The sequence below is a fragment of the Eutrema salsugineum genome, unplaced genomic scaffold (assembly GCF_000478725.1).
Source record: "Eutrema salsugineum unplaced genomic scaffold, Eutsalg1_0 scaffold_10, whole genome shotgun sequence".
In the NCBI taxonomy this organism is placed as follows: Eukaryota; Viridiplantae; Streptophyta; class Magnoliopsida; order Brassicales; family Brassicaceae; genus Eutrema; species Eutrema salsugineum.
In genome coordinates this window covers 6,625,534-6,651,172 of record NW_006256908.1, presented here as the reverse complement: position 1 = coordinate 6,651,172, position 25,639 = coordinate 6,625,534, and the positions used below count along the sequence as shown (strand labels likewise).

The 25,639-nt window shown below is 36.5% G+C and overlaps 5 protein-coding genes across 7 annotated transcripts; 4 read left to right on the top strand and 1 right to left on the bottom strand.

Moving 5' to 3' along the window:
- The first annotated feature begins 2,981 nt into the window (after window positions 1–2,981).
- On the top strand, window positions 2,982–9,157 carry LOC18028081 (DNA topoisomerase 3-beta). 3 transcript variants are annotated; one of them, XM_024148442.1, is made up of 15 exons: window positions 2,982–3,071; window positions 3,172–3,228; window positions 3,752–3,855; window positions 4,202–4,295; window positions 4,598–4,697; window positions 5,082–5,325; window positions 5,816–5,978; window positions 6,078–6,197; window positions 6,534–6,613; window positions 6,862–7,140; window positions 7,235–7,403; window positions 7,515–7,643; window positions 7,756–7,968; window positions 8,074–8,253; window positions 8,371–9,157. In XM_024148442.1, exons 1-15 carry the CDS (start codon window positions 3,045–3,047, stop codon window positions 9,007–9,009), a joined length of 2,598 nt encoding a protein of 865 aa, XP_024004210.1. In that variant the 5' UTR covers window positions 2,982–3,044; the 3' UTR covers window positions 9,010–9,157. The 3 variants fall into 3 exon arrangements, with proteins under 3 accessions (XP_024004210.1, XP_024004211.1, XP_024004212.1); XM_024148443.1 differs by lacking the exon at window positions 2,982–3,071 and having other exon boundaries at window positions 3,211–3,228; window positions 4,207–4,295; XM_024148444.1 differs by lacking the exons at window positions 2,982–3,071; window positions 3,172–3,228; window positions 3,752–3,855 and having other exon boundaries at window positions 4,642–4,697.
- Window positions 9,158–9,399: 242 nt separating this feature from the next.
- Window positions 9,400–11,246, top strand: LOC18028080 (oil body-associated protein 1B). Its single transcript, XM_006410272.2, has 3 exons — window positions 9,400–9,595; window positions 10,110–10,513; window positions 10,980–11,246. Exons 1-3 carry the CDS (start codon window positions 9,450–9,452, stop codon window positions 11,153–11,155), a joined length of 726 nt encoding a protein of 241 aa, XP_006410335.1. The 5' UTR covers window positions 9,400–9,449; the 3' UTR covers window positions 11,156–11,246.
- A 296-nt stretch (window positions 11,247–11,542) lies between these two features.
- LOC18028079 (probable xyloglucan galactosyltransferase GT15) lies at window positions 11,543–13,693 on the top strand. Its single transcript, XM_006410271.2, has 2 exons — window positions 11,543–12,314; window positions 12,686–13,693. Exons 1-2 carry the CDS (start codon window positions 11,738–11,740, stop codon window positions 13,504–13,506), a joined length of 1,398 nt encoding a protein of 465 aa, XP_006410334.1. The 5' UTR covers window positions 11,543–11,737; the 3' UTR covers window positions 13,507–13,693.
- A 2,318-nt stretch (window positions 13,694–16,011) lies between these two features.
- On the top strand, window positions 16,012–16,743 carry LOC18028078 (cysteine proteinase inhibitor 2). The gene is made up of 2 exons (XM_006410270.2): window positions 16,012–16,210; window positions 16,322–16,743. Exons 1-2 carry the CDS (start codon window positions 16,059–16,061, stop codon window positions 16,596–16,598), a joined length of 429 nt encoding a protein of 142 aa, XP_006410333.1. The 5' UTR covers window positions 16,012–16,058; the 3' UTR covers window positions 16,599–16,743.
- Window positions 16,729–25,601, bottom strand: LOC18028077 (DNA repair protein RAD50). Its single transcript, XM_006410269.2, has 27 exons — window positions 25,349–25,601; window positions 25,165–25,251; window positions 24,812–24,979; window positions 24,511–24,686; window positions 23,506–23,620; window positions 23,155–23,383; window positions 22,760–22,938; window positions 22,503–22,673; window positions 22,310–22,414; window positions 22,119–22,226; window positions 21,808–22,019; window positions 21,636–21,728; window positions 21,357–21,484; window positions 20,983–21,097; window positions 20,736–20,865; window positions 20,416–20,625; window positions 20,023–20,231; window positions 19,723–19,924; window positions 19,121–19,290; window positions 18,723–19,047; window positions 18,276–18,401; window positions 18,132–18,184; window positions 17,851–18,001; window positions 17,711–17,773; window positions 17,461–17,594; window positions 17,150–17,278; window positions 16,729–17,037 (listed from the first exon to the last, which is right to left on the bottom strand). Exons 1-27 carry the CDS (start codon window positions 25,469–25,471, stop codon window positions 16,998–17,000), a joined length of 3,951 nt encoding a protein of 1,316 aa, XP_006410332.1. The 5' UTR covers window positions 25,472–25,601; the 3' UTR covers window positions 16,729–16,997.
- Between the last annotated feature and the right edge of the window lie 38 nt (window positions 25,602–25,639).

Below are 25,639 nucleotides of genomic sequence, written 5' to 3'. Positions count from 1 at the left end.
TATGCATGGATTAGTCATTGTAGTTGTAATATCGAAACGGATTCTTTTGCTTTAAAAAAGACAAAATAATTAAATATTTGGATAGGATGGTTTTGCCCTTTAGATGGCCAGATGCCAAACATGCCTCCATCATTTCTTCTTTCCCATCCCAAGTCTCTGCCTCACAATGTTGGTCTTTTCCCGCTTTTAATTGGTTTTCTTCCACCTTTAATTAATTTCTCGATAAATCATATTTTACTACTTTTTATATTATCATATATATGCCCTTAGGGTTCATTTTGATGCGCTAAACTACCGAGTATATAATCCTTGATGGAGGAAATTATGATTTTGCCAATCAGATTACAAAAAAAAAAAAAAAACAGAAGTCCTTCATGTAACATATGTTAAAAACCTTATAAAATATAGAGTACTATAAAAAATTTCGTGAATAAAAAGGTAAATGCGTTTGGTGTCCGTATATTAAATTATTGTAAGATTATTACATGCATCATAATTTTTTTTTTGAGTATCTCTATACGTATAATATTTGATATTTTCAGTATATTACAACAAGATCAATTTTAAGATAAAAGTATAATGATTATTTTGGAAACATATAAAATCAAAGTATCCTATCGATCTATTGTATTGTACATATGTGGCTATGTGCATACGTAGACTTCTATCTCGTACGTGAAAAAAAACTCATATGAGTCATATCTCATATAGGGTAAAACGACGACGAACTTATAAATGGTGGTTGAGAATTCGCCATATGTAAATATAAACACGAAATCACATCCTTCTATTATGATTAGTTAATCATGGCATGCTTAACCACAGTATATGCATCAAATAGCAGAATTATCGCACTTTTTTCTAATATAGACTCTAAAGATTATTCTAAACTTCGATCTATATTCTTTTTTTTTCTTCGGTCTATATTCTTTACATATATAAAATAAATGATTTGGAGCTTCATAAATAATCAACCGTTCGATATGCACTAGTCGTTTCTCCATCACTATCACATGCACATATACACGATGCACACGATATTTTGAATTTTCGACATCGCTTTTCGATTTCCCTATTAAGAAACGAAAATTATATATAAAAATAAAAGGAAACAATTAAAAACATTGTCAATACTGTTTCTCAAAATATGTTTCAAGATGATCATGTATTATCACTTTTTTCTATATGATTTACGTTTTAAATAGAAAAAAAACATTAGGGTTTGTTCAAAGGACATTTTCTGTCAAGAGTCTTCCAAGCTCACTCTCACACATATATACACACTAACATATAATGAATTATAATGTACTATTCATATTTCCGTAGCATGCATGTGCGCGCATATGAAGTTAACTTCGAATAGCATTTTGTGTTTGTAACTCAGTTACCATTTTTCGGTTTCACTTGTGTATTGATTGACTCAAGTACGTACTAAGTACTAACGCATATATATATATATATATTAATATATATATATATCTATCATCTCACGTGATCTTTAATTCTTAAGTATTCACTCATTCACCAGATAGAATTGTTATTAATAACTGTAGTCTGTAAATAAACGATTTCAAATACGCGCGTCTTTAATTCTATAGAGAATTAATCATAAATATTATAGGGTTTGGATGAGATTTTTAAGTATTCGTACAATTTTCATACTGAAATCTTGATCAGCGAGCATAGGTATCGTTTATTTGCTACCAATAGACTTTAATAGATGAGTATCTTCTGCCCAAACAATTGTGCTCAAAGAAAAGAATAATATAAGTTCTAAAAAAATTTGGAAGTTGTACAGGATTTATAAATGGAATATCTATAACAATAAGAAAAGCTAAAGAAATTAAAAGCCGAAAAGGAAAACATATTGAAAGGGAAAGATGATATGTCACTACAACAAGACACAATCCCCTTTATTGTTTGCTTTTCACTTTGTCTGGTAGACCAAAATCTAGGAGGGATGGGAAATGCAAATTTTAGGTATAGTATTAAATGTTTGGATTGTTAGTATATCGTTATGGAGCATGATTTTCTGGCAAATAATTTACATCTGTCAATTAGTAGTTTTCTGCAGATAAATTCATAAATTTTAGAGTCGAGAACTGCATACATTGATAAACATAGCAGAACCTGAATTTACACTTTACAGTTTGAGTACTCTAATTAAGAACACGTGTTTCTCAAACACTAATCTACACTTATACATTAATGAGGTGAAGCTTGTGAAATTAACCACATAACTTACTGACCGATTTTTATGGAATTACGCTTGATTAGAAAATTTATTAAAACCACGATATAGCTATTTCCATAACAAAACACTAACTTAGCTATTGTAAAGAGTTTTATTTAACGGGGGAGATTAGCGAGAAGAACTCACATAAATTCGTTTGCTCTCTTTATATTTTTTTTTCTCTCAAGCTTGGAAAAAACATGAATTAGGTATACATACACTTCCAAGCTATGAGCACGTAGTATATACGTGTTTGGGTTAACTCTGATTCCAACGGGTGAGTAAACACTTTTGTCAACTTGTGCTGACGTAAACTAGAAGCATGGTTTGGAAGTTTTGAGATTAAAATGGATAATATTTTTAGTTCATGTATTTTTTTTTTCTGAAAATGCTGATAGCTCGTATAATATATCGTTATGAAAATAGTTAATTACAGTAGTTTGTACTTCCTAGCAAAATGGGGTTTTCAAAATTTTTGTACTTTAAAAGTTAAGATATTTTAAAAATGTGATTGATAGTTTGTGTATTAAAAACAAAAAGATTAATAGTTCATATATTTTTTGGACAGTCAAAATAGTTTGTATATTTTTCTTTCAAATTTTATATAATTGATGTATTTTTTGGTTTTTTCCCTTCCAAGTATCATCACTATTTGTAAATTTGTATAAGCGCAGAAACGGCGACGTTTTAGATAATACCCAAAAACTCGTTTGGGTTTTGCCTTTTGTGCTGAGAGGTTTTGCGTCTTCGGCTTAAAGCTCTTTGGATGCCTGAGCTTTGAGTTTTGACCCTGATTCCGACGTCGTCTGCAATGGCTCATCTTCCCAGAGTTCTTATGGTGAGTGAATTGGGTTTTCTTGATTTCAATCGATTCTACCTTCCCCCATCTTCATTTCTTCTTCTCTTACCCATTGATCTCCTCCCGTTGATTTCATCAGGTGGCGGAGAAGCCCAGTATTGCTCTCTCCATAGCTTCAGTTCTTTCCCATGGACAGGTTCCTCTCTAGCTTCTGAAATCATAACTCGAAGGAGTAAAATAGGCTTTGTTTGGTGTGTTGTCGATTTCTTAGAGGGGAGGGTAATGGAACTATTCTGAGTCAATACGATTCTCATTTGATATTGTCAGCTCTAATGACTGAGACCCATTTTCCAAAGCAGCCGCCTTGCTCGATTTGTGCTTTGATTTCAATCTTTTTTTTCTTTTTTCTGATGGGTTATCATCAATTTAGAGTTGTGACTGGACTGCACTTTTGAAACTTCAGTCCAAAGCAGCCACGATTTGTGTTTTGATACTTCAGTATTTCTTGGGAGTTGAAAAACCGAGTCAGTTCTGTGTTCAACACTTCCACCTTGGATGTCTGAATTGCTTGTTAGATACATTAAGGAAGGATTATATGGAGATATTGGCTGCTCAGTTTTGTAAATCCACCACGATTTTTTCTGATTATTCGATCGTTTGATTTGCTTATTGGTGTTAGAAGCTTGGTTTATGGGATATATGTTTTCCTTTTGCTTCAGATGTCAACAAGGAGAGGCAGTACAGAGGTGCATGAATTTGATGGGATGTTTCGTGGCTTCAAAGCACATTATAGAGTAACATCTGTCATCGGGCATGTTTTCAGGTTCTCTCTTGTCTATCAATATTATTCAAATCAATAGAAACAAGAGGTTGCTGCTGCATAGATTACCTTTCAACTATGACATTTTTATTCTAGTGTGCATCACACTTTCTTTATCAAATGCATGTTACCTCAGATGCTTTGAAATAATGGTCTGAACTCTATTAGCTACTCAAGTCTCTATTTTTCTTGCTGCACTCGAGAGTTTGAAAAATGTTTTACTTTATTGTTTCTTCGAAATTTTTATTTTATTTCGTGTAGAAAGCTGCTGTGAAACTATCACTTGCTGACAATCTTAATACTTCAAAGCAGATTATCAGTCTTTCTAAATGCCACTCTCATATTCTAGTGTAGATTTCCCAGAAAAATATCAGAATTGGGCAACAATTGATCCACAAGATCTTTTCGACGCTCCAATTCTTAAAAAAGAGTCAAACCCAAAGGTAAATAGTTCTCACTTTCTTATATCTCTTTTCTCTGTGCATGGAAACCGCTTGAGCTGATTTGTTATTTATTGTTTCTTTTTTACTTTTACCTACATATTTTATAGTAACATTTGTATAAATTAAGGGATGAGCTTTATTGCTTGTTTACGAAAAACGATTAGTATGACTTATGGAACAAGAATTATGCGTATGTTGAGTAGTTAGTAGTAGACATGCATCTTTATAGTGGTTATAAGCTACTTGCATTCTTTTATTGCTAAGCTACTGTACACTTTTCGCTAACAGTCTTCAAATGTCAGGCTCATATTTGTAGGCATTTAAGTAATGAAGCTCGTGGTTGCAGTTATATGGTGTTGTGGTTGGATTGCGATCGTGAAGGGGAGAATATATGTTTTGAAGGCAAGTCTATATACCGTTTTTCACTTTCCTTCTCACCAGCCTTTGCTTGAAATATACAGAAGTTATTGCTTCTAATCATTGCATCCATTCTGTTGGTAATTGTTGACCTTGAATCTATGACTATATTTTGCTATCTGTTTTGGCTAAATGAAACAAATCATACTGTTGAATCTGTATATCATGCCAGGATCCAATGGTAGACCCTTTAAGTTGTAGTAGTAGATTGCGGGTTCAATTATGTTTTATACATTTAGCACCTGAATATGTGGTGCAACAGCCAACATCTTACTCGTTTTTCTCCTGCAAAACTACTTTTTATGCCACTCATATTTGGGAATGCACATGGTTTTGATGGACGTTTGTTGACCATTATAACTTCTGTAGTTATGGAGTGCACTGGCTTTGACATGAAAGATAGTAAGAGAAAGGTTTATCGGGCACGATTTTCTTCTGTTACTGAAAAAGATATATCAAAGGCCATGGACAACCTCGTGGAACCAAACAGGGATGAGGCACTGGCAGTAGATGCTCGTCAAGAGATAGATCTAAAAGTTGGTGTAACATTCTCGCGATTCCAAACAAGTTATTTCCAAGGCAAATACCAGAGTCTAGACTGCAGAGTTATCTCGTCAGTTTCCTCTCGTCTCCTTCCTTTCCTCTCTTTTTGTTTCATGTGTAAAGATTCTCTGAAAAGTTGTGTCTACTTTTTCTTGATATGGTTGAATCATATAAGATGCGTCTGTGGAATTCTATCGTAGTTATCTCCTGACATATAGAGCATCTGGGTAACGCAGTTCATGTAAATGCTAAAAAGAAGTATAGACATAGCTTTGAAGACTTATGATTTAATGTTATTTAACTCTGTATAAGCACCTCTTTATTTCTCATATTAAGAGAAAAATTGAGCTGTCAGATTCAATGATGTTTCTAGCTCGCTTGGGGTTCAAAATTCGATAAGAGTGTGCCTGACTTCATGTCCTTTCCGTCACCCTTCAACTTCAATATTAGTTTTTATGTAAACTATATTACCAACTAAGTTATTCCTCTTCGTTAAGTCACTGTTTTCATCTGGTTTAATTCTTTCAACTACTGAAGATCCTTTTAAATGTTTATTTCAGTTATGGGCCATGCCAGACTCCTACTCTTGGGTTTTGTGTGCAACGATACATGCAGATTAATACTTTCAAGCCAGAAAAGTTTTGGTCTCTGCGACCCCATTTAATAAAGGATGGTTATGAGCTTCAACTAGAGTGGGATAGACGTAGATTGTTCGACCTGGAAGTTAGTGTTTCGTTCTTGTGTTAGAATTTCTTTGACATCCTTGACTGTTGCTTTCCAATCTCGCGTTGCATATATATTCATATTCTTTCAAAATTGTAGGCTGCTATTGTGTTTCAAAAGTTGGTTGTGGAAGGCAGAACTGCAAAAGTAATTGACGTATCAGAAAAGCAGGAAGTCAAAGGTCGTCCAGCTGGTCTTAACACCGTGAATCTGCTAAAGGTGAGAGATGTCGTGAGTGGTGATCAAATGAACTTGTCTGGTTGTACATTATACTTTAGGCAACCACACAAAACACTGACTAGAAAACTGAAATATTCTGCATTCATCCAAAGATATTTTGTTTCTATCAGCATCATGGTTTTTTTTTTTTTTCGGGACGAGCTGGCAACACAATGGAGATGTTCGTTAACTCTTGTTTTATCTATCCTGTTTTTGGTTTTCTTGTTGTTGCATTTGGAGCGTTTTCCATTGCTTAATCTTGTTCACGAGTTCAGTAAAAGCAAGTTATGTTCATATAACTCTCCCTGATCTAGTATAACAAAAGCGGTTACACAGGTTGCTTCAAGTGCTCTAGGATTTGGGCCTCAGACGGCTATGCATCTTGCTGAGCGATTGTATACTCAAGGCTTCATCAGGTTGGTTGCTCCATTTTCCAGACTATTATTTTTGTCATTCAACTCCTCTGCACCAGCATATAATTTGCTAATTTTGATAAATCCTAAGTTGTTAATGAATGGTAGTTTTGTTTGTGTAATTAATAACTTTTTGATAGGAAACGGAAAAAACCGTCGCTGATGAGGATATACATGCATCACATTTTTCCCTGCATTATTCATTTAAACCTGATTCCTATTTTGACTCAAAGTCTGATGTTTTCTGCAAGCTATCCGCGCACAGAAAGCACAGCCTATCCTTCTTCATTCGACTTCACAGACACACTCAGAGCACAAGTTAGTAATCCAGTATGGGGTGGTTTCGTACAGAGGCTTCTCTCAGATGGCTTTCATAAGCCAAAGTCAGGAACCGATGCTGGAGACCATCCTCCTATCACCCCGATGCGAGCAGCAACCGAGGCCATGGTCGGAGGAGATGCTTGGCGACTCTATCAGTATGTCTGTCAACATTTTATTGGCACCGTCTCACCTAACTGCAAATACATGAGGTAAATAAAGCCTTGCTTGTAGCTTGATCCATGTCAGTTACAGCTTATTCTTTGCATATGTTATATATGGTATTCTCTTGGATGGATATCTCAGGACTAAAGTGGAAATGTCAATTGGTGGAGAAACTTTCCATTGCACGGGACAGCGTGTGACAGAAAAGGGGTTTACAGCTATTATGCCATGGTCTGCAGTAGATGAGAAAAAACTCCCTTCTTTTATCAGAGGAGAGAAGATTGAAGTCTTAAGAGTGGAGCTGTACGAGGTTAAATTCTTCTCCAGTTTCTGTTGCTGCTCTCGTTGGACACAAATTGGTTTAATGTTTCTAGTATAGTTAATTGTTTCTATTTGTCTTTGAATGTTGTAAAATTTACAGGGCAACACTGCTCCTCCGGACTTCCTTACTGAGAGTGAGCTGATATCACTAATGGAGAAACATGGCATAGGCACAGATGCATCAATACCTGTGCATATAAATAACATTGGTGAACGTAACTATGTTCAGGTGGGTTAACCCAAAGGCGGTATGCTTTTCTTCATGATTACATGTTATCAATTCAGGAGGATCCATTTTTGTTTTCTGAGAAATTTTAATTACTTTTGTTTGGTGTTTACAGGTCCAATCTGGTAGGAAATTGGTTCCAACGGCACTAGGAATCACACTGATAAGAGGCTATCAATGTATTGATCCCGACCTTTGCCTACCAGACATACGAAGCTTTATCGAACAACAAATCACTCTTGTTGCCAAGGGCCAAGCTGATCATTCACACGTTGTGCAACATGTGATTCAGCAATTCCGGCGTAAATTCAGTTATTTTGTTCAACAGGTTGGGAAAAAGTGGCTTATGATTTGTTGTTTTGAAGGCGTTAGTTAGATAAAGTGATTTAAAATCTGGTCCTAATTAATATCTCTGTTATATTGTCCTTTCAAGATCGAACACATGGATGCCCTCTTTGAAGCACAGTTCTCTCCTCTGGCTGATTCTGGTCGCGCCTTAAGCAAATGTGGAAAATGCTTGCGATACATGAAACACATCACAGCAGTTCCACCACGTCTTTTCTGTGGCACATGCGAAGAAGTTTATTATCTTCCTCAAAAAGGCACAGTCAAGGTAAAAGCCCTTTCACTACCTAAACTCTCTTAAGCTGAAACCTCAGTGAACCTCTACTTTTCGGATTATTATTATTCACATGAAGCTGAATCCTTTGTTAACGAATTTTCTTAACAGCTATATAAGGAACTCACATGTCCTTTAGACAACTTTGAGCTCGTGATCTATTCAGTTCCGGGATCCGAGGGGAAGTCATTTCCACTATGTCCATACTGCTACAACTCTCCTCCATTCGAAGGCATGGACACACTCTTTGGAGCCACTAAGACGCCTAATATTTCTGCCAAAAATAAAACCGGTTCAGGCATGCCGTGTTCTCTCTGTCCGCATCCCACATGCCAACACTCTGTGAGAAACCAAGGAGTCTGCGCTTGTCCAGAGTGTGAAGGCACACTCGTCTTGGACCCGGTGAGCTTCCCCAAGTGGAAACTCAACTGCAACTTGTGTAGCTGCATCGTTTTGCTTCCGGAAGGTGCTCACCGCATCGCCACCACTAGTAACCGTTGTCCTGAGTGTGATTCAGCCATCATAGAGATCGACTTCAACAAGAAAAATACTCCTCTGGAGAACGGAGCCACTCTGCATCAAGGATGCGTTCTCTGTGATGAGTTGCTTCTTTCACTGGTTGAAGTGAAACATGGTAGGTCCTTTGTGAGGCGTGGAGGAAGGGGAAGAGGACGAGGGAGAGGCCGAGGCAGAGGAGGGAGAAGAGGCTCAAAAGGTGTCGACCCAAAAATGAGTTTTAGAGACTTCTGAAATCCTAGAAACCCCTCAAATTTCCTGTGTTTTTGTGTAATTCCGTTACTTTCATGAGAAGTAAACAGATGGAAATTCAAAGATCTTACATGTTGCTTGCATTACAAGGAAAACTCTTCATAATTTAATACTTTATAACTTTCCTACGATACTAGGCTTTTAATTAACGGGGATCATTCATAATTTTTTTGTTAGAAACACTTCTCTAATTAGATTTTCAAAAACTCAAAACATTTGACTAGTTCTTGTTATACCATCCTAAACAAAAGCTGAAATGCCCAAGTGTAACCTTATGGGCTCGCCACATGTTACACTTCATGCATACTTTTTAAGATCACACACACAAGTATGAATGCATGATCTATTCCTCTTTGCAATTACTCTGTTTGTTTAGTTGCTTAGGCAATTTTGGAGAGGAAGAGCAACTAATTAATTATAAAATGGAAAAGGCAGTCCACTCATCAACAACGTCTGGACCGGAGGTTCCAGGGGAGGCAACGAAAACCGGTACCTCCATGATCGACACCGCCACCTCCGCCGTCCAAAGTTTTGCTCCGGTTAACCAAATCCACCAACATCTCTGTGCGTACGTAAACCTGATCTTTATTAATTCCAACTTTTAAAATCTCTCTTGGATTAGATTTAGTTGTGATTCTTGATTGCAAAATTGAGAAACATATGGTTGCTTGTGTTCTTTCTAAGTTGTATTCTAAGTTACAAAGGATCAAATTTGTTGGATCTCAACAACAAAAATAAACATTTTATCCTTAGATTGTCATTAAACCATCAAACTATTGGATATGAAAGGGTTGTATTCGTTTTTTCGGTTTGGTTTCCTCCGTTTTCGAAATTGCTTAAGAAATTTAAACCAATTTTTTTGAACAAAATAAACAAAATATATTTATTACCGATTTTGATTATATATATTGACTTGATAGTGAATCTTGATATTTGAATTGGCTCCGTAGAGTTCTAGTACAAAAATATTAATGATACCAAACTCTTTTGAAAAAAAGGTTTTGATTTGGTTTCATTTGAAAATTCCATTTTAGTTACGATATATACCGTGTTATGTTATGTAAATATGTTTGTGTTGGCAGGTTCCACTTTTATGCTGACGACATGACGAGACAAGTAGAGGCTCACCATTTCTGCAGTCACGTGAACGAAGAGATGCGTCAGTGTCTGATCTACGACGGTCCGGATGCAAACGCTCGTCTGATCGGATTGGAGTACATAGTAACAGAGAAGCTGTTCATGACTTTGCCTGACGAAGAGAAGAAGCTTTGGCACACTCACGAGTGGGAAGTGAAAGGAGGGTTCTTGTTCATGCCTGGTGTTCCTGGTCCCATTCAGCGTCAAGATCTTGACAAAGTCGCTAAGACTTATGGCAAAGTTTTCCATTTTTGGCAAGTTGATTTGGGCCATGAGCTTCCCATTGGTTTGCCTAGTGTCATGATGGCCGTTACCCGCGATGGCCAGCTTTTCCACGAGATGATTCAGGGTAAGAATTAATCCGTATATTAGTTAGGTCATTTCTTACTTTAAAAATGTGAGATTTCTTGCGTTTGACGTTTGAGTTTCTAAGAAAAAAGTTTTGATTAATGTCTTAAGAAAAACTGTCTAGGTGGTTATCTAGGTATCCATAACCGTAATGATTATCTTGTAGCCATTGGAATTATGTATTTTTGCTATTAAGCGATCATAGGTGGTCGTCTAAATTCAGCGGTTGGTTACCAATTGTCATTTTTAATATTGTTTGTTTACTTTCAATTTTTATTTATTTAGAATGAAAATTAATTGGCGTCTAGATCCGTTATATATGGCACAATGTAGTATAATAAATCATTGGGAGCTTGTGGTTGGACTTGGGTATGGAAACAACCTAGCTAGGCTGGTTTAGCTAGCATAATGTAGATACGATCATTTGGTAGTTTGTGAATGGATTTAGTATTTAATTTTGGTTGCAGAGACAGAGAAGCGGTTTGGAGTATCGATAGAGGGAGAGAAGGAGGCAAGGGCGTATATGACGGGTCCTGAGCTCGGGATCCATCCATTGGCCAATGGAGGAGGCCAAGGGCTAAAGCTAGAGCTGCGAGAGGTCGATATCAAACCGGTTGAACCGGTCGCCACGGTCTTTGTCTGAGTTTACTTTAGAGACCGTTGAAGTCAAAATAATGCCGCAAATCAACCAACGTATGTTCTGGTTAACACAAAACAGAACTAGAAAACTAGACACTTGAAATACTTTTGGTTTGCTTTGGTTGTAGATTTTAATTTTTTTAAATAAATTGATTTTAGTTTTATAATAATCTTTAATTGATTGAGTTAAAGGTCATTTACTAGCTAACTAACCACAGATTAGGAAGGGCTTTGCAAAATTAACCATGCAAAGCACATTAGCAAACATTAAATAAAAAAGGTTTTATATACTATAATGAGGCATGCTGTTTGACCAAATATAGAATTTTGGAGATACAAGAAGTTTCCACACACCTTACGTATGTATATGATGATTATATAATCTAGAAATTATTAGGAACTAAACAAATCTATTTGATATTTCACCAAAAGAAAAAACAAAAAAACAATTCTATTTGATATCTGAAAGAAGACTTTTTATCAAAAAATTAGTTATATAATGATATATAATTATATCATTTGCGTGTAGTCTCTGACCTTTCTTCTCTGATCGTCAAATCAAGAACACAAGAAAATCACAACAACGATGAAGAAGAAACCAACTACTCTGTTTCTTCTGCTCTCTCTCCTCACCATCTCTCTGCTTCTCCTTCGTCTCTCCCAAACCAAAATCATCCACATCACCACCACCACCACCACTACCTCCGATTCCGATCATCACCACCGTTACAAACCCGCCGGACTCGGAGACGATCCTTGTCTCGGACGCTTTGTCTATATCCACAATCTACCTTCTCGATTCAACACCGACATACTCCAAGATTGCGAGTCGATTTCAAGACCAAAGGACAAAATCAGTATGTGTAAGTACCTCGACAACTTCGGATTCGGACCTCTGATCGGCGACGGAGTTTCCACCGATTCTCAGTACTACTCTCCGAGCTGGTACGCGACTAACCAGTTCATGCTCGAAGTGATTTTTCACGAGAAAATGAAGAGATACGAGTGCTTGACGTTAAATTCGTCTTTGGCTTCGGCTATTTACGTACCTTATTACGCTGGTTTAGATTTCCGGCGAAATCTGCGGCGGCGTAACGTCGCTGCGAGAGACGCCGCCGGGAAGGAACTTGTTAAATGGCTCAAAAAGCAACCTCAGTGGACAGGTACACGTGTTTTTATTACTTTTGGAAATTTTCGTTTTTGACCCCCAATGTTTTTTGATCGCTTGCTATTATTTTCGATTTTAATCAATAACTTTCTTTTTCTCTCACTTTCAACCCTGACATTTTTTTATTTTTATTTTTTTTGTTTAGGAGAAAATTCAAAACTTTTTAAATGCTAGCTAAAAATATACAACTACAGAAAAATATACAAATAAAAATGTAAATGGATTAGTGAATAGAATAATTATTTTAAGGCAATGTTCAGTTCATTATAATAATTTGATTTAATTTAATTTTTGTCAATCCCCGCCAATTTTGTTTAGACAAAACTACAAAATAAAACTTTCAGTTATGTCAAATTTGAAATCCAGGTATGTCAGGTAAAGACCATTTCCTTGTAACCGGTCGGATTTCAAGAGATTTCCAGCGAAACTCCGACAATAAATCTGGATGGGGAACCAATTTGATGCTCTTGCCGGAGTCACAAAACCTTTCTTTCCTCACCATTGAGAGAAATCCAACGAGCCACAACGAGTTCTCAATTCCTTATCCAACCTACTTTCACCCAAATTCAGCCGTCGAGATCCTCAAGTGGCAAAACAAGATCAAGCTCACAAACAGGACAATCCTCTTCTCATTTGCTGGAGCTCAAAGGCCAAGCAGAAGCAAGAACGGTTTGGTTCGCACTCAAGTTATCCAACAATGCAAGACTTCATCTAAAACGTGTAGGTTTCTTGACTGCGATGTTAAATCCAGCAGCTGCGATGATCCAATCAGTCTAATGAAGCTTTTTGAGAGCTCTGTTTTCTGCTTGCAACCGCCAGGTGATTCGTTAACCAGAAGATCGGTGTTTGATTCGATCTTGGCTGGTTGTATTCCGGTTTTCTTTAACCAAGGAAGTGCTTACAAGCAATATGTATGGCACATACCGAGCAACAATAGCGATTATTCGGTTTATATACCGGTTAAAGAGCTGAGAACCGGGGGAAAGAACAAAATTCAAGAGATTTTGCGCCGAATACCGAACGAGAAAGTGATTGGTATGAGAGAAAATGTAATAAGATTGGTTCCGAAGATTATGTATACTAAACCAAACCGACACAAACCGGATGGAGAGACTCTTGAAGATGCTTTCGATGTTGCTGTCAAGGAAGTGGTAAAGATAATACAAGGAACCAGGAGAGAAATTTAAGACTGAGAAACATATACCAAAAAAATAGAATATAGCCTACATTTGTTATTGTATTTACATATTCATCTCTCTTCTAGAATGTTTCATATTCTTTCGATTAAATAGTGTAATTTCAACTATAGATAAGAAAATTTTACCAGTTGTAGATGGATACAAAATACTATGTGAAGAAAAGAAACTTCATTAAGAAATTAATGGTAATGCTTCAAAAATAATACCCATTTTCCGGAAAAGATTTGCAATTTTTTTCTTTCTTTATTATCTAGTCATTATCTGTATTTCTCACTTAGTATAGTTTTATATAGCTAATAATGGGAATACTAAAAGAATCTAAAATGAAGGGAGAGATAGCCCTTTTAGTGGTCTTTCTAAAGATGGTACGGCCTATTTCTGTAGATGATGGTAGAAAACTTAGGAAAACATAATAAAGTTGATAAGCAAAGACAAAGCCTAGAGTAACTAAGTGTCAACAGAAAACTGCCAAGACAAAAAAACAGAAGAATAGCCTTAACTTGTTCTTTTTGGGATAATAGGAATATCCTTAACATGAGCATCCAACTTCAAATTAACATTCACGTCAAAAGTTTTGGCCCATATGTTGATATATATTCATTTTCCTATGAAATGTAACAAAGAATTGATTGAGGTACAATAATCCAAAGTGAAAAAACTTGATTCGAGTTTCCCTCTGTTTCCATTTTCAAGGACGCTAATCTCGCCACCACCACAGCCGCAGTTTCTTAAACAAACTCTATGTCCCTTTTAAATATACACAATCATAAATTTATTTTTTCATCACTCAAACAAAGACAACCTCAAATCTTCTTTTACATATTGTTCTTCCACTCAAGAGTATTTACATACGATATGGCTTATAACAAGAAAGGTCGGTAAAACCTTTTTTACCAGGAAGACGCAAATTTTTTTGTCGACAAACTGTTTTCTAATAACATTTTATCTTACCATCGTTTTATCTTTCAGATATTTTTTCACCATTCATGTGTTAGTTAGCTATATATATATTCATAGTAGGATGAATACGAAATTCTTATTTTCAAACTTCTTGCAACATACATGTTTGTGATGATTTTCACATTTTTGCTCAACTTTCAAAGTATTGACTATATACATACTTTAATCAAATTATAATTAATAGTAAACTTTAATATTGCTGATATTTAATCTCACATTTCACATACTCATTGTTTTAATCACACATAACACAGTTATACAAAAACTATTTTAATTATTTGATGTAAACAATAAAAATCCTTGATCAAGTTCCTAGAATTTCTTGTTGTTTACTTGTTTTGTTTGTTTTGCTGGGTTCAACGAAACTGAGCCGAAACTGATAAAGCCACCATTAAGATACGTCTACAACGGGTATTATGCGCCTATCTATATTATTTTTCTCGTAGCAGCTTGAAATTATTATATGTATGTGTAGTTGTGTACTATTGTATAGTTTGGCATACGTAAGAGGAGGTGCTACGTGAGCAGCATGCGAAGAGAAGAAAGGGCAGATGTCAAATTCAGTTGATACGTGTCGCTCTCCCAAACATCATTTGCATTATAACAAAGCTAACTAAAAGACAAAAATAATTCAGAATCATATCGAGGCGATAAGGAAAGGCTAGAGAGACCCATGATTCCGTTGGTCAAATTACATTTTAATTTTGTTTCATTGGTGCAATTGTAAAACAATGGATCATAGGAACAAATAAAACATTAAACATCTAGAATAGAAAATATCATATATCAAAAGGTTTGATTTAACCTTTTTGGAAATAATATGATTTACACTAACTAATACCATCATCAATCGTTCGTTAATCCTGGCCGGGTCCACCAAAATATGAATATTAATCCCAACTTCGAAGTTCTCAACCAAAGAAGTTTGATTTGACGACAAACGAAATAACAAGAAAAAAATTTGTGAACGTGAAATAACAGCAGAGATTTTTTTTTTTTTTTTTTTATATATAGGATGAAAATTTCCACAATTTATGGTTTTTCTTTGTGGGTTGGTTTTACACATAATACCGATCAACCAATAATATTTGCTCTAAATATTTAAAAGGTCTTCCTATCTCGATATTAACTGTAGACTAATTGATCTTATAAACATCTTAAACTGTACAAATATACGATTTTAGGTTTTTGGGTTACAAATCACATAGTCAGTCTAAAAACTCGATTTGAATATCGTTGTTTAGATCCGGAGCATCTCACATACGTTAAAAATGGGTGGGGCTCACTTCACGTGTTGATGAGATAAAAACTCATAAAAGTTAGTAACTTAAAAGATGCGGAACCCCGAAGGTGCCGATGGCATGGGACCCATTCACGTACACCCAAACCCAAAACACCCAACAAACCCAAAGCTCTCTTCTTCCTCTCTATATAAACACACTTCTCTCACTCTCTTCTTCTCTCACACACAAATACAACAAATCAGCCTCCAAGGAAAACAAAAGGTTTGAAGAAACAGACTTTAAGAGGCAAACAAATCACTCAAAATATCAGAACGTAGAAGACAAAAGTTAGAAGCAATGTTGAAGGTTTCTCTTAGATTGTCATTGTTGGGGTTTCTGCTGATCGCCGTCGTGACTCCATCGGCGAACGCGAGGCAGTCCGTCGTTCTCGGAGGGAAGTCAGATATTTCGAACGTTCAGACCAACATGGAAATTCAGGAGCTTGGAAGGTACATACATACATATATATATATATATATATATATATATATACACATCCATACCATACATGTCGTTTGTATTGGACTAGAAATGTGATGCGATTTGTGTGGTCACAACAGGTACTGCGTGGAGCAATTCAATCTACAAGAACAGAGCGAGCAAGGAAACGTAGCATCCATTGCGAAAACAGACCCAGCCGTGTTGAATCCATTGAAGTTTAGTCGAGTTGTGTCGGCTCAGAAACAGGTCGTGGCTGGTACCAAATACTATCTAAGGATTGAAGTGAGTCAACCCGATGGCACGACCAGGATGTTTGACTCTGTTTTGGTTATTCAACCATGGCTCCATTCTAGGAAGTTACTCGGTTTCACTCCTGTTGCTAGTCCTGTCTACTAACTTCATTTCTTATTTGACAAAACAAATTTCCATCATATGATAAAACAAAAAAATCCAAAAAGGTGTATGATATGAAACTATTAACGATGGGTTAATAGTTGGTTGTAATGTTGTTTATGTTGTTCATAAATAAAGACGAAAGTTATTATAAAGATAGGACTATCAATAACATCAACAAACTCATGTACTATTTGGACTGTTGCATAACTTAACATAAAAAGGGTTAAAAGAGGTGCCTCTACACATCGATTTTTCAATTCTATTGAAAATTCTACACACCTCTAATCAACCATATGTAAAGTTAAAAAACAGAGCCACGACAAAAAAAAAGAACGGACCTTACCGTTAAACATTGGCTAATGCTATTATGTTGGTTAATTAGGACAAGCAACCAGTTTATCAATCAAAGATCTCTTGGGCCTCTATTATGCTGTGTTGCCTGAAAAGATCACGAGTTGTCGAAGTTTCAGATTTTGGATTCAGAGAAAATGGAATAAGCAAGAATAGAAAGAAGAAGAAATGAGAATAGCCAGCAAGAACGTTTTGCTTACATATCATCTTTCGCAACACGGTAATATTTTTCAGCATGTTGCCGTTGGCCGATCATTTGAGCAAAGCGTTCGTCGTGGGTAATGACTATGAGTTGGAAATTCTCTTGGCCCTTTCTGTCCTCCATGATCCTGGAGAATGCATTGACAGAATATGATCCAATGTTAAGAGCCATGATAAGACAGTGTAATACAGCACAGTGATTATTCCAGCGTTTGGATGGTTAAATTTCGGTGTAAAAGAATCTTAGTGTAGCCATGTGTTAGTTACATAAATCATTGCTTTCTCTGAGGGTATAGATCTTGATTCTTACCTAAGAAGAGCTCCTGCAAGAGATTCTGAATTGGGCCCATCCAAGTTTGTAGTTGGCTCATCAAGGGCTAATATTCCACAGTTAAGGCAAAATGTCTCGGCCAAAGCCAACCTTATTATCAATGAAGCAAGAACCTGCAGCAGAAGATGAAGAAGAAAGTGATCACCTGAGTTAAAGAACGATGCTTACAAGATTATGAAACAGGTTGTTGATGCTTCTATTCTATAAGAGAAATTTCAGAACAACTCGCCTTTTGACCTGCGCTGCATCTTCCTCTCATTTCAAGTTCTGTATCACCAGTCTGCATAAGAACCTAAAAAAACAAATAGTTTACCACATTTTAAATGGTGATCAGATGGCAAAAGCATGTTTGTCAATTCTCCAGCGTACCTTGTAGCTGTAAGACCGAGTGCCTGCACCCTCGGAATCTGAATGTATTCTTATGTAATCTATATCTTGACCTCTGTATGTCTGCTGCCACAATTCCCTAATAATCTTATTTATTTCCTCCATTTTCATTGTGTGGAAGCGCATCAGGGCTCTGTATGCATTCAATTAAATGGAAATACATGTTATAAACTGCAGATTAAATGATTTTTGTGAATTGGGTAGTGTAGAATGAAAAACAACTAACCAGAAAAACTTATATTAGGGACACAAGAACAGCTTACTTGTCAAGGGCATTGTAGTATCTATCCAAGTCTTTATTTGCCATTTCAGTTGTCTGGCGAAAATGAAATGTTAGATATATGAAGATAGAGTGGTATTCGTTGAGCATTAAGACACTGCCACAAGATAATAACATCATCTCTTACCTTTAGCTGGATTAGTTGATCGAAGTGCCGCTTATCTATGTCCTTGTATTGCGCTTGTTTTAGCTCCACTCTGTTCTTTGAAATACTGCTCTCGTAGACAGACACGGTTCCACGACATCGGTTCAACTACAAGAAAAAATAAAGTTTTTTTCAAGAACAATAATATAGGTTCTGGAAGCTTTCAATGGAAATGTTATCTTTAGAGTTTAGATAGTCCAGAATAACGCAGGATAACTCGAAGTTCACACATCGCAGTTGCTAACAGCGACGACAAATGAGTAATGATAATAAGTAAACAAAACCCTTTTTCCTTACTTGATATTCTGTGGCTGCTTTTCAAGCGAGGCTAAACTTAGTAAAACTGACTAGCTATCCATACACCAAAAGCCTATTCATTTTACGTTTTGAATCAGAATGCCTGCTATAAATATACAAGAGTCTGCTCACCTCTGAAAGAAGTCTTTCCCTTTCCCGCGATATTTTTACAAGTTCAGCTTCAACTGCGGGTATTCCACCAATTTCCAAGATCCTTTCTTCCAATGATTCAATTTCACGTGTGAGCTTTTCAACTTCTGCTTTCGTTGTCCGGTAGTTCAAGTTATCCTCTATGTTTCTTCTCAGTTGATCTTGATTCCGCATCAAGTCTTTACTTTTGTTCAGTTCAGCTGCAATTTCAATCTTTCTAGCTTCAGAGCTCTGAAGCTGGGATTCAGATACCCGCTGCTTTTCTTGAATATCAATTAACCGCTCTCCTTTCTTCAGATCATGATACCTGGTGACGCAGCTGTAAGCGTATCTGGTACATATGATAGTGATGAATTAAGCTTTGGTTAACAGAAACATACTCATTAATCTTAGAACTGGCCTTAAGTAATGCCTCAACTTCTTGCTGGTAGTTTCTCTTTTTCTCAGCCAGTTCTTCATACTCTTGATTACGTTTAGCTTTAATATCATTGTAGTCACTCAGTAACTGCTCTTTTTTCTTGGATAAAGGGCCCAGAGACTCGGTCAAATACTGAAAAATAATGAAATGGAAGATTGTGTTACATATAAGGGTTCTACATTTAATGTGACAGAAACAATTTGAAGCAGAAACAGGAACAAAAGACCAAGTTTACTTTTTGCATAGACTCATAGACAAATTATACTTTAAGCTTTTTAAATAAACTTCTAAAGAGAAAATTATTGTTACCTACATATCTATACGCAGCAAGGTTACAGATCAAAGTGTGTTCCATTGCATTGCATATAGAGTAAGCAAATTGTATCATAAAGAAGATGATTCACTAATCACATTCCTCACACTGAAGAACTCTCAATTATGATCATGGACGTAATAAATTAGAACCATATTTGCCAATGAACAATGAACTCTGATAATAATTATAAAAGTAACACATAGAAAGACATGTGAGAAAACAATCTAAAGAAAACTCTTAAGACACACCTTCACATCTAGGTCAAGTTGACTTTTCTCCTCAGCTAAACGCTCTAGGTCTTCTTCTGCCTTTGTAACGTCGCGTAACAAATTAGCTGCCTTAGCCTTATCCTCTCTTAGTGCATGCCATCTGGCCTGGAGGCATGATATATCACGTTCCATACAAATCTGCTCATCCCTTAATTTCTCCAGCTCATCGTGCAATTTATCCCTGTTCATGGGTACATAAGAAAGGAACTGTGTATGCTAAACCAAGTCATATTAAAAAAAAGAAATATGTTTTACCCTGCTTAAATTCAAAACACTTACTTGCTGCTTTGGAGGATACTTAATTCTGATTGGATTTCTTGCATAGTTTTAACCCCAAGACCCCTGAAATCAAGTTTATATTCGAGATCTTCAATTTGCTTTTGGTAGGATACAATTTCCTGGAAGAGCCTATCAGCAGTTTCCAGGGGATGCACCAGTGCTTCAACTGAGTCTTTGTCAGTTTTAATCTGTGCTAAGATTACCAATACCTGAAAATTTGATGATATATGACGTGAGAAGATTTGAACTAAAAGTAATTTTCCAGCTTGCGTGCATCACAACATGATTGAGAAGAAACACAACAACGCAGAAAACAAGACTTCTAATGTCTAATTGACTTGCTGCTGCAAACCAGTTTATATCCAGGGAAATTTCTAGAGCTCCGCAACTCACATCATCAAAGGCTTGAGACTTCTGTTCCAGCTCTTCTGTATACTCTTGCAAGGATTTCTCAGTGAGAGGAATAGCTTCATTAGTTAGTTTCGAATACTCTTCAAAAACTGAGCGAAGTTTGTCCAGCTGCTGAAAGATAGAGTCAGCGTTTGAAGACTCTGCTGCTAATACTTTGAGACGGTCCCCCGTATTTGAAGCTGTAATCCTTTGCTGTAGTAGAATAGAAATTTGCATAATCAAATGTAGAGGCAGACAGTTATTTCAGAAGCATAAAAAGTACGAATTGAATAAAAAGGTCTACAGTAAGGAAATTTTGTAACCTTCTTAACGAAGTTATCCTCTTCGTCAGTTGAAAAAGAGCGCTCGCAGCAAGGACAAAAATGATGTTCACGAGCTATCTTCTCAAATGGTTCAAACATCTGGCGCAAACCATTTGCCACGCTATATTTGCTGCATACACAGACCAGAAACAGAACTACGCTTAGATGCAAGACGGAAATATCTTGGAATTCAAGAAAATCATGTGATGGGGCTAGTAGAAAGAGTCTGCCATTTTCAAACAGAAACCTTTTCTGCTCGTCTCTTTTGTCCTTAGCTGACTCCAGCAATCTGGGATAAGCATCAATGGTAAATGATTCCTGTTTTAAGGCTTGAAGCTTGGACTCAATGTATCGCTTTCTTGCTGCATAAAGAGTACACAAATCAGATTGAGCGCATAGATATTACTGTCTATCATCCACTGTGTACTAACAATAGACTCCTTCTGCGTTATAAATGTTAGTTAAGGTACATTGTAAAAATCAAAATTAATTAATAGGGGAAACAGAAGACACTTAATATTTACCACTGACAAAGTTGTCAAGAGCATTTTCTACCACTGACGAAGTTGTCAGAAAACTGGCCAATAGATATCTTATTCTAAACAATACACCAGTGCTTACATTCTGTATCCTTGTGATGCTTGGACAGGCTATTGTTTACATCTTGTATCTTCACCTGCAACATATTGACCTCCTTTTCTGATTCTCGGGACTTCAAGCTTAGGTCATCATATTCCCTTTCAATTGACCTAAACAAAAGAGAAAACGAATACAAATAAGTTTTTGAGATGTGAAAGTTTCTAAACGCCTGTTTTTTTTTTTTTTTTTTTTGGTTTTCTGAAAGCGTACAAAGAATTCATTCAGAATCAACATAAGGAATAAGTTAAGTGAAAGCACGACCTCAGAGCTTGAACTATTTCCTTCTTCAAGTCCTTCTCGGGTGGCAATCTCCCCTTCAGCACCCCTCGAATTTTATCCTTGCACTCATCTAATCTGGTAAATAGCCTAAGAGAGTCAAAATAGTGGATCGATAAAAAGAACGAAAGAAAGAAAGATGAGGAAAGCATATTACATCTTTTTGTGTTTCCTCCTAAGATTCTCCAGTTCTGTTTTCTTCAAAGACAATTTCACTCTATCCTCAGCGTCACCAGCCATAACGTCTCTTTCTCTATTCAGAGCCTTGATTTTATGCTCCATGGTGAATATTTGCTGCTGTTTCTCTGCTATTTTGGATTCAAATCCACTTTCAGATTTTTGTTTTGTCTTTCTCTCAAGGTCAGCTTGCTGTGCAAAGGTAAATGATGGCAAAATAAGGCACATATAGCAAGGGCAAACTCATCAAGACCAAAATCATGTAAGATGATCAAGGGAAGAGCTCAATACCACGTGTTTTTCTCGTTCATCAATTTGTTTAACATCCACATTGGATATTTCGAATTCAAATGAATCACGCTCAATTTTTTTCTCTTCTATGCGTTTTGATATGCCTGTCTGCATAAGTCCACGACACAAATAAATGAACTTTAGGCTCGCTATTGGAGGATTTGGGTAGATTTCCAATAGGTGAACCTTACCTTGATTTCATCTTTAGCTCGTTTCTGAGCTTCGATGCTTTTCCAACGGTCATTAGCATCCATATAGCAATTCCAAGCCGTACTTAGGGCAGTTTCACTTGATTTCTGAGATGAAATTCATAATCTCTAAAGATGTCAACAGATGCAAATGCAATACACAATTGACTCTCTAGAGAAAAGAAAGAACGTGTACCTTATTATCAAGCAAGTCCATCTCAAATTCACCAAGCCTTGACTTTATTCGATTTGTGAGATTCAAAACTACCTCAGTACTGAAAGGAGTTTTAGGAACATTTCCCAAATTGTGATGGGAATAAATTTTCTGGATGGTAGAATCTCTTTCATTCTTCAGCAGCATTTGAGTCTATGAAATGAAAAAGAAAAAAGGTTAAACCAAATTGAACAGAACTCATATGATATTTTCAAAAATGGTAGCTTTGCTAGATTTACTTCAGCTTCTGTTTGTAGCTTGCTGATCTCCAGCATATAGTTGGTTTTTGCATTGTGAAGAGAAGAAATTGTAGTGGCTGTGTCATCCATTTCTCTCTCCATCTTTCGAATTTTTGTCTCCAAAAGAGCAATTCTTTCTTCAAACTTGCTTTTCCATTCTTTCAGTTCTTCAATAGTATCTGAACAAAAAATATGACAAGCATCAGCAGATTCAATCTACATGAACAATAACATAACATGAGATACTTCTCTAGAATGGCAAAAATAAATTCCTACAACTGCAGGGACACAATCGGTCAAAAGGGCAAACCACTGTGAAAATAACCACCTAAAAGAAGATCCCCACCACCTTAAAGAAGACTAGGCATTGAGATCATGATAGTAAAAGAGAAAACCTTCATTTTCCTCAGGTAATGCTGCATACTGTCTCTGCTGTTCCTTAAATAAGGTGCTCCTTTCGGCAGTTTTTCTTGAAACTTGGTCCTGTAGCTTTCTCAATTCTTTTAACATCATTTCCTTGTTATGAACTTCAGCATCCACTTTCTGAATGCTGCTTTCCAGTTCCGACATCTGAGCTTTTGAAGACTCTGTTCTTTCTTGATCTTGAGCAATGCTCTCACGAAGCTGCATAGAGATATCATGGCATAAGAGTGCCCCACACAATCTAAGCACATGTATACAGTATTTGTCTAAAACTAACTTTCAGAACTAATAATCAATGTCAAACAAGTAAATATCCAGCATGCCTTATAAGCTGCATCTTTCAACGTCTGCAGATTTTCCAACTTCAACTTATACGTTTTTATCTCCTGAGCTTGATCTTTGTGAAGTTTCTTAATAACCTCCAACGCCTTTGTGTATCTGTTTCATGTTAAAAACACATGTTAAAGTTTCTGGGAATCGGTTTCTTCTACAGCAAATGTATCAAATACAGCAAAAAAATGAGCACCGATGACAGAAAGTGAATTTGCAAATCCCTCTCTATTGCCAAACTCTATAACATTTCTCTCTTCTAAAGTCTTACTTACATGTCTGGCTATTTTAAGGCAAAAATCTGTTCAAGTAGAAAAAGAAAAGAAAAAGGGATTACAGAGCAGCCACACCCTCACTTTGTCACTAGACCAGAGTGTACGCATAGTACAGATCACGCACAAAAAAAACTAATACAATAGAATCTGGTAAAATAATTCCTTTCTGAAAGCCGCCTAAACACAACCCAATTATAAATCAGAAGATATTAGATGGGCTCTTGTGACTCTTAGTCATGAAAATCAACATTTTCTTTCCTTTTACTATCTAAGCTTTTCCCTTAAGCTAACAAAGGAAGGGCTAAGCAAGCATCCTCACTTCTGCGATGGATAATCTTCCAACCTCTTTTTCTGGTCTATACATCTTAGTTTCGTTGAGATCAGCTACAACTGCTATAAACACAAGGTTGCCACTAAAAAGGATTACTCCCACCAAAACCATATAAAAGGAGAACAATTATCCTTATACTGAGGAGATATATGCATTATGCACTTCCATTTCCCATAGATAGACGGGTAGAAAAAATATATATAAACTGGATCTACCTACAATCAAGTCACAAGTTTTCCAGCATAAGTTGTTGTGCGTGTTAGTTACATATAGCACCAATAAGGCGTATTCAGGAATCCAGGAAGATGCCTTAGCTAGACTTGGGGAGGAATAAGAGAAAAACATATAAGGAGATGCGCATTGATCACTGATGTAGCTGGGCCAGAAAATACCTGGTGGCTGAGAAAATGTCATCAAACTTCTTTTTCAAAGTAGAAGGATCTTGCAGTGGCCAGTTAGACTCGTCTTGGTGCACAAATATGACGTTTTCTAAAATAGCTTTTGATACGCCCATCAAAGCTGGTATCTCCCTATCCATGTCAGCGCATCTGTAGCTGAGACATACTTTCTGCAATTTGATGATGTATATGGAAACATTAGAAAGAGAACTGATCTTGATGGAACGGAAACATGCAAACAAATGGAAAAATATAAAATAGAGCAATAGAAGAAACTCCAATTTAGGTGTGCAACCTCTCCAGTGTGAGGATTAATGGTTTGAAGCACACTCTCGATTGCCTTGTACTCCATCTTTGAAGCCTTTTGTGTCAATTGAAATGATCTTATACATACCACATCCTTCCCTGCAGCTGTCTTGAATCGCAACTTAATCTGTGCTTTTGTCTCCGTTTCCCCAGCAACCTTATTACAAAAGAGAACATCTTCTTCGAATGAAATCTCCCAAAAAATTAAGAAGGAACCAATGGAATACAATCTCCATAACCCTTCAAGGTAAAATCAAAACACTGAAGATGCAGAAATCGTCGCTTCATATCCATAAGAAAATGCCAATTCTAAAGGAAACCAGAAGCTAATAGAAAACCTACCTTAGGGTCATGAATGAAGCTGTGACCAGACCTCGCGTTAGGGGGCAACTCTCCCGTGCATGATACCTTCAAACACTCTATAATCGTCTGCGAAAATCACGAAAAACCCAGATTTTTCAACAGTTGAAGAAAAACACGGACACGAAATGGGAGTGAAGTGAAGGGAAGGTTTGAACGATTTTACAGTTTTTCCGGCTCCGTTGGCACCGACGATTAGGGTTAAAGGCCTGAAGAAAGTGATAACGTTCTTATTTTCCGGGTCGAAGCTTCTGATACCCTTGATCAGCATTTTATCGACCGTACTCATCTTTCTCCTTCAGCGAAATATCCCGCTGATTACAGAAACGCGAAAGTGGAGAAGAACGCTACAGAGAAACTTTGGTGACGACCGCAGGTTAAACCCACAGAAAGCGACCAGGGTTTTGCTTAAAAATCAACATTCGACATTAATGGAGGAAGAAAACTGTAAAATTGG

Excerpts from the sequence above, each read along its gene's own strand:
- LOC18028079 (XM_006410271.2), top strand. The coding sequence starts at position 11,738 with ATGAAGAAGAAACCAACTACTCTGTTTCTTCTGCTCTCTCTCCTCACC. Across the intron at positions 12,315-12,685 it reads AAAGCAACCTCAGTGGACAG|GTATGTCAGGTAAAGACCAT; the intron begins GTACACGTGTTT and ends TTTGAAATCCAG.
- LOC18028080 (XM_006410272.2), top strand. The coding sequence starts at position 9,450 with ATGGAAAAGGCAGTCCACTCATCAACAACGTCTGGACCGGAGGTTCCA. Across the intron at positions 9,596-10,109 it reads ATCCACCAACATCTCTGTGC|GTTCCACTTTTATGCTGACG; the intron begins GTACGTAAACCT and ends TTGTGTTGGCAG. Across the intron at positions 10,514-10,979 it reads TTTCCACGAGATGATTCAGG|AGACAGAGAAGCGGTTTGGA; the intron begins GTAAGAATTAAT and ends TTTTGGTTGCAG.
- LOC18028077 (XM_006410269.2), bottom strand. The coding sequence starts at position 25,471 with ATGAGTACGGTCGATAAAATGCTGATCAAGGGTATCAGAAGCTTCGAC. Across the intron at positions 24,980-25,164 it reads GCTTCATTCATGACCCTAAG|GTTGCTGGGGAAACGGAGAC; the intron begins GTAGGTTTTCTA and ends TTTTGTAATAAG. Across the intron at positions 20,232-20,415 it reads AGTCTCAAGCCTTTGATGAT|GTATTGGTAATCTTAGCACA; the intron begins GTGAGTTGCGGA and ends TCAAATTTTCAG.
- LOC18028081 (XM_024148442.1), top strand. The coding sequence starts at position 3,045 with ATGGCTCATCTTCCCAGAGTTCTTATG. Across the intron at positions 3,229-3,751 it reads CAGTTCTTTCCCATGGACAG|ATGTCAACAAGGAGAGGCAG; the intron begins GTTCCTCTCTAG and ends CTTTTGCTTCAG. Across the intron at positions 7,969-8,073 it reads TCAGTTATTTTGTTCAACAG|ATCGAACACATGGATGCCCT; the intron begins GTTGGGAAAAAG and ends TGTCCTTTCAAG.
- LOC18028078 (XM_006410270.2), top strand. The coding sequence starts at position 16,059 with ATGTTGAAGGTTTCTCTTAGATTGTCATTGTTGGGGTTTCTGCTGATC. Across the intron at positions 16,211-16,321 it reads GAAATTCAGGAGCTTGGAAG|GTACTGCGTGGAGCAATTCA; the intron begins GTACATACATAC and ends TGGTCACAACAG.